The 12529-nt window shown below is 47.6% G+C and overlaps 2 protein-coding genes across 2 annotated transcripts; one reads left to right on the top strand and one right to left on the bottom strand.

Moving 5' to 3' along the window:
- Positions 1 to 2487: 2487 nt before the first annotated feature.
- LOC131108873 (leucine-rich repeat-containing protein 14) lies at positions 2488 to 5316 on the top strand. Its single transcript, XM_058060282.2, has 3 exons — positions 2488 to 3050; positions 3140 to 3949; positions 4011 to 5316. The coding sequence occupies exons 1-3, from the start codon at positions 2773 to 2775 to the stop codon at positions 4576 to 4578; spliced, it is 1656 nt and encodes a 551-aa protein (XP_057916265.2). The 5' UTR covers positions 2488 to 2772; the 3' UTR covers positions 4579 to 5316.
- Positions 4553 to 12347, bottom strand: dync2i1 (dynein 2 intermediate chain 1). The gene is made up of 22 exons (XM_058060280.2): positions 12201 to 12347; positions 10970 to 12008; positions 10824 to 10888; positions 10568 to 10759; positions 10446 to 10505; positions 9022 to 9066; positions 8610 to 8772; positions 8431 to 8539; positions 8228 to 8357; positions 8041 to 8152; positions 7872 to 7960; positions 7670 to 7799; positions 7422 to 7597; positions 7193 to 7355; positions 6886 to 6993; positions 6756 to 6817; positions 6629 to 6680; positions 6333 to 6393; positions 6035 to 6134; positions 5839 to 5970; positions 5553 to 5770; positions 4553 to 5492 (listed from the first exon to the last, which is right to left on the bottom strand). The coding sequence occupies exons 1-22, from the start codon at positions 12213 to 12215 to the stop codon at positions 5324 to 5326; spliced, it is 3390 nt and encodes a 1129-aa protein (XP_057916263.2). The 5' UTR covers positions 12216 to 12347; the 3' UTR covers positions 4553 to 5323.
- Between the last annotated feature and the right edge of the window lie 182 nt (positions 12348 to 12529).

Below are 12529 nucleotides of genomic sequence, written 5' to 3'. Positions count from 1 at the left end.
TTGTTATAATTAAGGATGGATATCTAAATTATCCATATTTTATTTGCGTTTATACAGTATTTACAATCATGAATCACTGCATCTATGTTGAAAATAACGACAATGCAAACGCAACATGTAGTATTTCCGGGCAAAAACAAACATATTTCAGACCATTTTCTACCACTTATCCTCACGAGGGTCGCTGGGGTGCTGGAGCCTATCCCAGCTGTCTTCGGGTGAGAGGCCGTGTACACCCTGGACTGGTCGCCAGCCAATCACAGGGCACATATAGACAAACAACCATTCACACTCACATTCATACCTATGGACAATTTGGAGTCGCCAATTAACCTAGCATGTTTTTGGAATCCCACGCATGCACAGGGAGAACATGCAAACTCCACACAGAGATGGCCGTGGGTGGGATTGAACTCCAGTCTCCTAGCTGTGAAGTCTGTGCACTAACCACTCGTCCGCCGTGCAGCCCCTGCAGGTAGATATTAAAGTAATTAAGATTCCATATACATTTTATCTTTGGGCAGGGAGAGAAGGGGCTTTTTGCAGCTGCGCTGTTCTAAGACCCACTTAGATGGTAGGCTGACAGGGAGTGTGATAAGCCCGGACGTCTGTATTAGGTTTGTGGAGGACGACCAGCCGGGCCTTCCTGAGCGGGCCTCTCGTGCTCACCTCATTAGCTGGCCTCTGTACAGGTCCATAGACGACAGCATCACCAGAAGCTGCCTCAACAAAGTGCTGCAAGACTGTGGACGCTCAGACATTTTGCTGGCCAGTATCTATCTTGTTTTTTTCCGGTGTAAATAGCTAGCTAGATATATAGGCTTCACATTTCTGTGCACTCTTGCAAGTCATATTACTCATTTAGCAAGCTGCTTCTGACGTGAAAAGTGCTTTTGCTGTCAAAGCCAATGGCAGTGTGCTGCCATGCTGTCGTTGGACTGGACTGTGTCCATGTAGGACAACGACATGATAGTAAAAGCACATCCGATGACAGAAAGCAAGGACGGAAAGTTACGTGCTTGTTGCGTCACATCGGACAAGCTGCTGCAAGTGGATGAATAAAGTCTATGGAATACCTGGCATATAAATATCGTAGCATTCATTGCATCTTCCTCCAACTAAAACGGACGCTGACCAAATCAGTTGCAAAAACTGAAAATAAAAACACAAAATCTGTTTTTACAGTGCTGCACTTTAAGTTTGGAATGCCGTGAACAATTCCGAATACATTTAAGGTTACTTTGACCTTCACTGAAAACATCATTCTTGACGTGATTGTTCCCAAAGACACCATATGACAGCGAGACAACACAGGCTGAGGGCACCACCTTCCTGTTTTGCTATAGTTATTTCTTGAATTCAATAGCATTCTTAACCTCCATAACCCAAAAAGGAGCCCCAGGTTTCAAATGCCAGCATTTTGACCAAGAGGGTGAAAAACACTGAGTTTAATTAGCAACTACTCTAAAAATGTTAACACAAAACATAATGTTATAGTTTTACATGCATAAAACAAGTTAATTGCATAGAAAGGACGACTTACACAGGAAACTGAATATTTAACATAGCCTTCACTGATTTACTCCCAAAGACACAATGTGGCAGCGAGATCAACCACCACCACCTTCACCAAAGTAACCTTAAATGTTCATTTATCCCTGTATTTGGAATTTCTTACTGCATTTAAAACTATAATTGTAACACTATAAAAATGTGTTTTGTGTTGACATTTTTGGCTTTACATTATTTCTGATGGGAAAAATTAATTTGTTTCACAGTATCTTAAATATCTTAAATTTAACTTTTTTGTGTCCCGTCCAGCCATTGGGACAAATTTAATTAACTTTTTGTAATCACATCAACGAAGCGTAAATCAATGAGCAGTGAACAGTATGCAGTGCCATCTAGCGGTCAACATTTAACTGACCTGTCTTAGGTGTTTGTAGTAAAGGTACGTATGGAAGTAATGGCACCGCATTTGGATGTTTTTCCACATGTCAGCAAATGCAGACACAGTGATTTATTATCGACGTGGTGCACATTAGACATGGTGCATGTGTAATTGAAAGCTGACTGTATTCATTACACAAACTGAGATCTTGACATACCTGCCGGGTTGTGTGGCATTTCTCGCCGTTTGCACTTGTTTCACCTCTGCATCCAATAGCGGCAAATAAACAAGTCTCTAATGTGTCTGTTCGAAGAATAGCTCCGCTGATGTCTCCCAAAAGAGTGAGGCTAAACTTGGCATGATTGATAGCTTTGTGAACATCAAGTTCACGTCCTCACTTGTTCCACCTACGACCTCTTGCATAGACTTATGTACACAAGACTGGAGACGTACGTGTTCCGATTTAATAAATCATCCGATTTATATAAATGTTAATAAGAAGATTGTCGTGTTAGTGTTATAAATTCATTTCATCTAAAAGGTGTTGAAAATAGGAGTTATGAATGAGTCAATTAACAGATTGTCCTATCTGTGTGGGCGGATCTAGGGCCGTTGGTTCGCGCGCATATGTTTACGTCACAAGAATGCGACAGTGTAAAAGTGTAAACAAGTCTGCATCTTCCTCAGTGTGTCTTAACCTGTGGCGCGTTGATGTTAAAGTTCTATCATCGTCATTTTATTTTCTTTTTCGAGTATATTTTCTACCACGATTATCCGAGCCGCATATTAGTCGCGCTGTCCTGTGTTAATTGTTAGTTATGACTGCAGTCCGCTATTAACCCAGAACAAGAAAAAGTAATTGTTTGCTGTTTACAGCCATTATGGTGCTTTCCTTGCTGAGCCTGTGCGCCAAGGAGGTGGTGAGCGACCACAGCTCGTCGCCCCTGTGGCTCCGATGGGTCCCCCGGGAGCTGTACGGACCGCTGCTGGAGGCATCCTTCGCGGGGTGCAGACCCCTGGCTGTGAGCGAGTTGGTGCATAAATGGCCCGAACGCAGACTGCGCGTCGGCGGGCGGAGGAAACGAGGACAGCCGCCTCCGAGTCGCCTCTGTGTTCAAGCTCTTCTGCTTGCAGTTGTCAGAGGACTTTCCGATCAAAGGTTAGTAGCCAATAGGATCCATTAAAAGTGTACATTATACGATCATAATCGACATTTTATGTGCTTTTGGTTTTCTTGCTTGCATCTAGATGCGCACTACGTGTTCTGGACTTGTGCGGGCTGCAAGTAGAAGAGGGTCCAATGGTGGACTCCATGGGGGGTTGGTCCCTGACTGTTGCGCTATGCACTATGATTGTTCAGGCCAGTGCTGGGGCACACAGGAGAGATGGGGAGAGGAAGAGGTTCTCTGCTCTCCACAGAGACAAGAACGTGAAAAGAGAGAGGGGACAACAGAAGAAGGCCAGGGAAGCAAGTGATGATAATGAGGTGGTTATGAGCTGCATAGACGGGGGACCATCCAGGGAGGTTCTGGAGGAAGACTACATGGTGCAGGGCGTGAGGAGGAGGATGGAGATGGCGAGAACATTGATAGATGAACCAAGCAGCATAACGTACAGAGAGGAGAATGACATTTGTGTGCAGCTGCAGGTCAGAGCGGATATTTTTGTCAATGCTCGTTCTTGGGAACGTGTGTGCGTGGCCCTGAGTACGCCGGGACCCCTGAAGCTGCAGTGCAGGTACCTCAGAGTGGAGGAGATTTCTGTGTCCAGCATCAGGACTCTGCTAGACCTCCTTCCTCGTGAGGGTCTGCTGGGCATCGATGTGCGCTACAGCAACCTGGGTGTGACGGGCCTGGCTCAGCTTCTGCCTATGCTCGCCGCCTTCCCCGATTTGAAGTCCCTACGTCTGCACTATTGCAATCTGGACCTGCGTCGGGACCAGCCAGGTCAACAGGAGGCACTCGGAGACCTCTCTCAGGGTTTGGCACAACTGCAGCAATTGCGACGTCTCAGCCTGACGGCGCTGCGCTTACCTGGTCAACTACGTGTGCTGCTCAGGTAGGAACAACACACAGGTATATGTCGCTATGATAAGATGCTAATACTCTTCTTGCTATAGTTCACTGCCGCAACCTCTGGAGGTGCTGGAGCTGCCCTATCTGAGCTTGAGCCCAGCCGACCTGGCCTACCTGTCCTGCAGCCATCACTCGTCCTCTATACAGCAGCTGGACCTGAGTGAAAACCGTCTAGACGTAAACACGCTGCCCTCTGTGCGTCGCCTCCTTTCTCAGGCGTCAGGCACGTTGTGCCACCTCTCTTTGAGCGGCTGCGGCCTGAATGACGACCTACTGGGCTTGCTTCTGCCTTCGCTGGGGTGCTGCTTGTCCCTCAAAAGCCTGGCTCTCGCTCTCAACCCGCTCTCCATGGCCGGCCTGCAGGAAGCGGTGAGGACAGCGGCGAGGATGCCCTCCCTGCGCCAGCTGCTGTACCCAAACCCCCTGGAGGATTACCAGCCGGGCCTTCCTGAGCGGCCCTCTAGTGCTCAGCTCCTGGACTGGCCTCTGGACGAGTCCATTGACGTCAGCATCACCGGCAGCCGCCTCAACAAAGTGCTGCAAGACTGTGGACGTGCAGACATTTTGCTGACCTGTGACCTCCTCAACTACGACAAAGACTTGGTGGATTAGAGCGCTGGCCATGAACACTTCCAACATCATATTTGTGTGCAATGTATTCATACTTTTTCCACTCTCAATCCAAATTCAAATTGTTTTTCACTTGTCACACAATAAAAAGTCTGTAATTAAACTCTCAGGAATTCTTTTTATAACAGTTTGCAACAAAAGTCAAACAAATGAAGCTCCTTTCATAGTCTAGATTAAAAGTTAGCATAGTAGTAGAGTACAGTAGCAGCTTGTGTTTGTGTGCTGTGTCAGCACTTTTTTTTTCTTTTTTTAACACCTCCTATTGGAATCCTGACACTTTGTTTCCACGTGTGGCGGAAAGAGAAGCTAAAAGTGTCACAAGCGGGAAGACTGGTGCGTATCCCACCTTCGGAGGTGTCAGTTTGACCCCGTCTCGGGGGTATGTGTAGTACTACACGTAACAATGACATTTCCAAGGCGTGTCTGGGTAAGGGACGTTGGAGAAGATGCATTTAAATACATCCTCATGACAACAATTTGAACAAAGTACCCATGATACTTTACCATAGTAAATATTTATTTTCATTGAATAAAGTGTGATGCTGAAACATATGTTTCATATGTTTGTACAAGTGGAAAAAGTAGAAATATTTACATCAATAAAAGAGTGAGATCTTTGGTCCCGTTCGTGTAATGATTGTAATGATGTGATAAAACAGAACTAGTCCAGTCATAAAAGTGCTGTTTAAATAAAGGAGTAACATCGATGATATCAATGTGCAAAGGTTCAGAGAGCTTGGCTGATTCTCTCCAGTGTTTCATCTTCTTCATAACTTGGTAGACTAAAGTCGTGTGTGAAATAGTGCATCTCTATTTTGCCTGAATGCTGGGCCGTCGCTATTCCCGAATACGCGTTCTGTTGTCCCGGATCTCCGAACGCAGCCATGGCAGTCAGCCTGATGGAAGAGAAGTCAACAACACATGAACGCAACACGGAACTATCAAACTCTTGTTACCTGTCCATGTGCTCTGTGACCAGAGGTCCTGAGTCCTTCTTCAGCAGGTCCCACACGTGAAGGTTGGAAGCGGCGTCCACCACGCAGAAGACGGCAGGTCTGGTCTGGCTCCACTGCAGCGAGACCACCGCTTCCCCGGCCGTGCTGTCGGTCCACTCGGTCACTGGCTTGTCACAGCTGACCTGGTGCAGCCGGACGCTTCCGTCCCCGCAGCCCACCTGGCAGCCGAACAGGAAGTGGTCTTCATCAAGGTCATTGTGTCAATATGTGATTCTGTCATGCTCACCAAGAACAAACACGGCCTGAAAGGAGAAAAGTGGATGGCGCTGACATCAACAAGTCGCGCCCCAAAGTCCTGAGAGCTGTAGAACTTGGGTGGGGCCTTCAAACCCTGAGTGGTCCCATGGCGGACCAGACCCTGTGAGATGTAAAGACAACATGAAGACATCCCACATTTGCATCTGAGGAGAGCACGTGCTCACCATGCTGGTGCCGATGAAGAAATGGCTGCAGTCAGTGGGGAGGAATTTCAAAGCCAGCGTCTGCAGCGGCACACTTTTGTCTGCAAGCCACGGCCAGGCCCTGCCAGGCAGAGCAGGTCAAAGGTGAAAAGATTCCCGTCCATAAACAACCCGCTCCACTCGTACACGGATATGTTTCCATCAAATGTTGAGAGCGCAAAATCAACAGCATAACAAGATGGTCTGCTTGAGCGGAGCAGCTGTAGGACGCTTTATTTTAAGATGCTGACAAAGCGTAGCATAGCTTAGCATAGCTTACCCCTCACTCATCACGCACGACGAGCTGTGCAGAAGCTTCACTTTGCCACCTGGTCTCAAGCCTGCAGCAGATGGAAGCACATTCTCACGCATGTGTACTTGCATGCACTGTATTATACTTTTTATACTTTTTTAATGCAGTACACTGGACTTGAAAATATCAGAAATTCAGTAGTAGCAGTACCTTTTGTGTTGTTTCATGAGCCAATGACTGCATGAAGTACTATAATGCAGTTTTACAAGTACTATAAAATGCATGGTTGTGGATGTTTATGGAAAAAGAGGAAGAGTTCTTGCCTAGATCAGTCTGACTGCCCGCCTCGTTGGCTTTTGGGAGTTGCAGCACCACCTAAAGGCCAGATAGGGTACACCCAGTCAGGCTCTCCTTCGTGGAGGACAAAGTCAAACATGGACGCTGACCTACCCAAATATTCAAAAGGCCGCTCTCATCCAGGGAAGCCAGCTGGAAGGACAATCCCAACAACTCTGTTTTGTGAAAGAGAAGCGTTAGGACCGTGTGAGGACACCACAAGTCCATGTACAGCATGACCCACCTTCCTCGGATGCCAGAAGGGGGACCTCTGACCCCGGCCTTCCCGGCACACTGGCGGGAAGAACCTCCACGGACGTCACGGATGAGAAATGGGCTGCAGACAGCGCGTCTTTAGACGACAGGGAGACACTGAGTGATTGCTGCGCTTATGTAACACAGCCATCAAAGTTGCCACATGCTTACATAACATAACATCCTCCAGTCACAACATTAGGAACACAGACTTTCCAACATTCTGACCTTCTCAAGCAGCCAGTAGATTGTGCTGGTGTAATGTTCAAAGGGGCTTCAGTCATGCTCCCACATACCAGTGGAGAAGGTAGGTCGTCTGAATGTCCACTCGTCCTCACCGACCTTCAGGCGCTTGTGATCCCCGTCAGGCTCCCTGAGGTCCCACAACCCCACTGACCCGATGGATGTGCCCGCGAACACCAACGTGGACTTTCCCGGGCTGAAACAGCAGCACGTCACCTGAGAGACAACACGGACAGAAGCTCACGCCAGCGGCTTCACCACACCTCGACTGGAAGGGATCACCTCAGACTCCACCAGCAGGATCTTCTGAGGTCTGGAGGGCTCCCATATCCTCCAGATGCAGATGATGCTGCAGTGGTCCAGTTGCACCACGGCGCCGGGAGACGATGCAGGCTGGTGGACAGACAGCAGCGTGTGTCTCTGCACGGGAGAGAAGTGCAGCACGCTGATGGTGCGTCCTGCAGGACAAAACATTGAAGGACGCTTTAAGGCGGTCCCTCAGGCAGAACCTCCACACAGTCCAAGAGTACCGTCAAGAAAAGGCAGCTTAGTGTTGAGCTGCACACTTCCATCGCTGAAAGACAGCGTGTCCGTTTGCGTGCTCCTCCCTTTGAAGGAAGTCCTCTGGGCGTGATCCTCCTCCAGCAGGACCACCATCACCTGTCAAAAACCCACAACAGAGCTCAGTCCTGCTCACAGGCATCATGTCCACAGCTTCTCCAAAAAGTCCACCTGGGAAGCAGAGCGCAGGAAGGCGGCCAGGCGTCTTGAATCCAAGTTGACCCCGCTCATGTCTCGTGTGTCATGTGACCCGGATGGATCTGTCGCAGTCAGAAGCAAAATGAAGACAAAACATCCACCGAGGAGATGAAAGACAGGAGGTGTCCATCTTTGTTCCTACCGCCACAGGCGCCGCAGTGCTCTGCAGGATGCTGTGTCCACTTGTCACTGATGTCTATCTCGTCTGTTTGGACATCCCGGTCCACATTGTCCTCGTTGCACTGTACGTAAGCCTGGCGAGGGATAAGACATACTAGAAATTGGACATGCTTTTCATTCATTGTCTCCAATTCAGGACACAAACCGACCTGCTTTGTGTTGGCGGCTCCAAAGTTCCTAATGTACATGTCATATTCGCTGACTGGAGGCAGGTCCAGGAGGGACATGGTGGTGGACAAATCCAGATCGATGAGACGAAGAAGCTCTGCACTACGCTTCCTGTCATCACAAACATATTGAGAAGACCTTCAAGATAGCACCAGCATGACCGTTTCAAGCAAGCATGGCCTACTTTTGTTTGCTGGACACTTTCTTGATGACTTCTCGCTGCCTCGCAGCCACAAAGTCCATGAACTTCCCACGCTGGGAGCTTCTACCGGGCTTCTGGGCAGAGCTCTTTTCTGATAATGCAAGCATTATGATAATCGTTATTTCATTTATTGTACACATACATCAGTGCAGGAACTCTACCTTCAGGCATCTTCTCCTCTTCTTCTCTGCTAAGAGAAGAAAGAGATGCTCGGACTCTTTGGTTCTCTTCACCCATGGCTCTCTGGATGGCTTTCACCTCCTCTTCCTCTTCCTTGCCACCCTTGTCTTTCTCATCCAGTTCCTCAAAATCCTCCTCATAATCCTGTCAGATTAGAAATCACCATGTAAGAATCGTGGCCTTCCCAGCACAGTGAGCACACAGCCAACATTCTTACCGCTGCCTTGTCAAGCATGCAAAGAAAAGGATAAAACATGAATGGAAGGAAGGATGCAGGCCATGATAACAATAGCACATGCTTACACACACACACACACACACACACACATATATAAATGTAAACTAAATAACATGTACATATATGTTATCTTTGTACACATTTTAGCATAATACCTCAAAGTCATCCTCATACTGCTGCAAAGACTCATCAATGGCAACCTGCAAAAATAACAAAACACACATGGACTGTAACAGATATACAGATAATAGATGAGGCAGGCTAGCAGGAAGGTTTGTGGGGGGAGGAGTGAAGCGTGTGTCATTGGGTCAATCAATTACTACGTTTTATGCATCATAACCATAACCATCAATAATAAACAAAAACATAATATGACAATGTGGGGATTCAATCATTCATTTTCTACCGCTTATCCTCACGAGGGTGGCAGGGGGTGCTGGAGCCTATCCCAGCTGTCTTCGGGCAAGAGGCGGGGTACACCCTGGACTGGTCGCCAGCCAATCACAGGGCACATATAGACAAACAGCCATTCACATTCACATTCATACCTATGGACAATTTGGAGTCGCCAATTAACCTAGCATGTTTTTGGGAGGGGAGGAAACCGCAGTACCTGGAGAAAACTCACGCATGCACGGGGAGAACATGCAAACTCCACACAGAGTGGAATTGAACTCGGGTCTCCTAGCTGTGAGGCCTGCATGGTAACCACTCAACCCCTGTGTAGCCACAATGTGTGGATGAATGCAATTATTACTAATTTACATTACCTTAACGATGCATGAAATCATGACGTCAGCATGTCTAAAGTCCCCTCCCATTCCATGTGGAAGTGGTAGGTTTTTGGCCTCTTAAGTTTAGAAGAAATACATTTGAGGATAACTAGGTTACCTTGCTAGTGGCAATCTTGGGTTCCTGCAGCATAAAGGCTGGGTTATACTTTCCGCAGGAACGAGCGGCGTGGAAAAGATACGCACAAAAATCTACTTGAGAGACCGTGTGTGAATTTATACTGTGGCGTCTCATTTGCCTCTTTTTTGATATATTGTGGACCAAACAAATAACAATGTGTTTGGTTCATATAGATTTAGTCCGTCTGGGGCGTAACTAATTACTTGATTAATCCAAACACCAGATGTCAGATTAATCAACTAAGATTTCAAAAATCAAAAATACTGTAGTTGTGAGGTGAATCTGAGATCTGAATGGGTAACGTGCGGTGTACATGCGGTCTGGGCCTGCGCTTCTGATTCTGAAGGCTCTCAGCAGATTAAAATGATATGGCAACACCCACAACTGAAACCCGATTGGACCAAAAAAATGTAACATACTGGCAAGCAGTGCAGCTAAGAAACACGCTATGAAATGAAAGTTAGTGACTGGCAACTGACAATTTGAGTTGTAAATTTAGGTCAGTGTTTCTGATGATGTTTAGGCCAGCAGTGAAGGCCTCGCTGGCACTGCCTGCACACCACTTGTACGGCTTACATACAGTGTGCATACGGCCTTAAGTAAAATATGATGTAATGTAATGTAAAAACGTTAGCATATATCAGCAATAAAATGGGAGTGGTCTTACTGGTTGTTCTGCGTCTCCTGCTTCTTGAGCTGCCACGTCCCCTGAATGCATCACATGCTCCTGGATCAATAATACACATTATAAAATCATATCTATGCATCAGTTCATCATGTCCATCTAACCTCAGCTTTTTTTACACTTTTTCTCTCTTGGCTGGGACTTTGTTTGTCCTGATGTCCGTCTCTGGGATGTGTCTCCGAGTCTTCTCGGTGTCTCCTCTCTCTACGCCTGTCTCTTTCTGCATGCTCCTCGTCGCCACGCCGATGCCTGACCGCTTCAGCTCCTTCCTCCAAGTCCCGTCTCCGTCGTTCATCCTGTTGGACGGAAAGGAGTCAATGTAAGACAAAGACTGCTAAAACATCCATCGAGAATGCTTACGTGATGTCTTCTGTCTTTGTGTCTCGTCTCGTCTCGCCGCTCTTCTTTATGCTTTCGGTGTTGCTCTTAGGAAGAAGACAAATGAAAAGAAAAAGAGAGACATTGTTAGGGAAATGCGGCCCTTGTGATGATGAGGCAAAGTTTACCTCTTTCCGCTCTTGAATGCTTCTTGTCTTCTTGTCTCTCTCGTCTGTCTCGGTCTTCCCTCCTCCGTTCCAAGTCTACGTCTCCTTCCCTCTTCTCTCTCTCCTCATGTGTCCTTCTGTCCCTCTCAGTCCTGCGTTCCCTGTCTCGTTCTTCCCGCCGTCTTTCCTTGTCTTCCCTCCTCCTTTCCAAGTCCATGTCTCCTTCCCTGTGCTCTCTCTCGTGTGTCCGTCTGTCCCGCTCAATCCTGCGTTCCCTGTCTCGTTCTTCCCGCCGTCTTTCCTTGTCTTCCCTCCTCCGCTCCAAGTCTATGTCTCCTTCCCTGTCCTCTCTCTCCTCATGTGTCCTTCTGTCCCGTTCTTCACGGCGTCTTTCCTTGTCTTCCCTCCTCCGCTCCATGTCTATGTCTCCTTCCTTGTGCTCTCTCTCGTGTGTCCTTCTGTCCCGCTCAGTCCTGCGTTCCCTGTCTCGTTCTTCCCGTCGTCTTTCCTTGTCTTCCCTTCTTCGCTCCAAGTCTATGTCTCCTTCCCTGTCCTCTGTCTCCTCATGTGTCCTTCTGTCCCGTTCTTCACGGCGTCTTTCCTTGTCTTCCCTCCTCCGTTCCAAGTCCATGTCTCCTTCCCTGTGCTCTCTCTCCTCATGTGTCCTTCTGTCCTGCTCAGTCCTGCGTTCCCTGTCTCGTTCTTCTCGCCGTCTTTCCCTGTCTTCCCTTCTCTTATGCCTGTCCTCTTCGTCGCGTCCCTCCCTCAGTCTGTCCTTGTCGTGCCTCATTTGATCCTTCCTTTTGTCTCTGTCCTCTCTGGAGTCATGTCCATGTCTGTCCTGCCTGTCTCGTTCCCTCCGTCTTTCCCTATCTTCTTTTCTGTCCCAATTCCTTGCGTCACGTCTGTCCCCATGTTTGTCTGTGGATTCCCAGTCCGGGTCCCGGTGACGTCTCTCGGTGGAGTCCCCACCACGGTGCTTCCTGTCGTGTTCGTCCTTCTTCCTGGATAGATGTCTTTTCAACTCCGCTGCAGACCATGTGTCTTCCATGCTTATTCTCTAAATAAACCATGAAAATACACACTAGAGAACATTATGTCCATATTGTAGGCGCAAAAAGAACCAGACTGATCGGGTAACGTCAATTTCTTTCAATATCGACGCTCAGAACTCTTCCAACAAATGACAATATTCCCAAAATATAGCACACGTCAGATAACAAACTACAGACTAGAACAATAAAGTGCCTACCTTGTCATTATGCATGTTCCCCTCCGTGGTGGGCAATTATCTGCAGCAGTAATAAACATTAGCATCGCTTAAATGTTTGCTAGGACGCCGCCATGACGAGCCAGCGCTTTTCATTGTCTGCGCATGCGCAGTTGTCGGAAACCAAGGAGAACGCGTCACTTTTCACTTGACAACAGGAGTGTTAATCGATAGCAGAGCACACGCTTTCATCCACGGAAAAGATTTGCTTGTAAAACTCATTCAATTATTGCTGTTACGTTCTTTTTTAGTTGTGTGTGTAGAGGTACTTTCATTCTTTTATGTGTGGATGCTCACACGTTGCTTTAAAT

The sequence above is a fragment of the Doryrhamphus excisus genome, linkage group LG7, assembly GCF_037039965.1.
Source record: "Doryrhamphus excisus strain RoL-2023G ecotype Guam linkage group LG7, RoL_Dexc_Guam_v1.1, whole genome shotgun sequence".
Classification (NCBI taxonomy): Eukaryota; Metazoa; Chordata; class Actinopteri; order Syngnathiformes; family Syngnathidae; genus Doryrhamphus; species Doryrhamphus excisus.
This window is presented reverse-complemented; position numbering and strand designations above follow the sequence as displayed.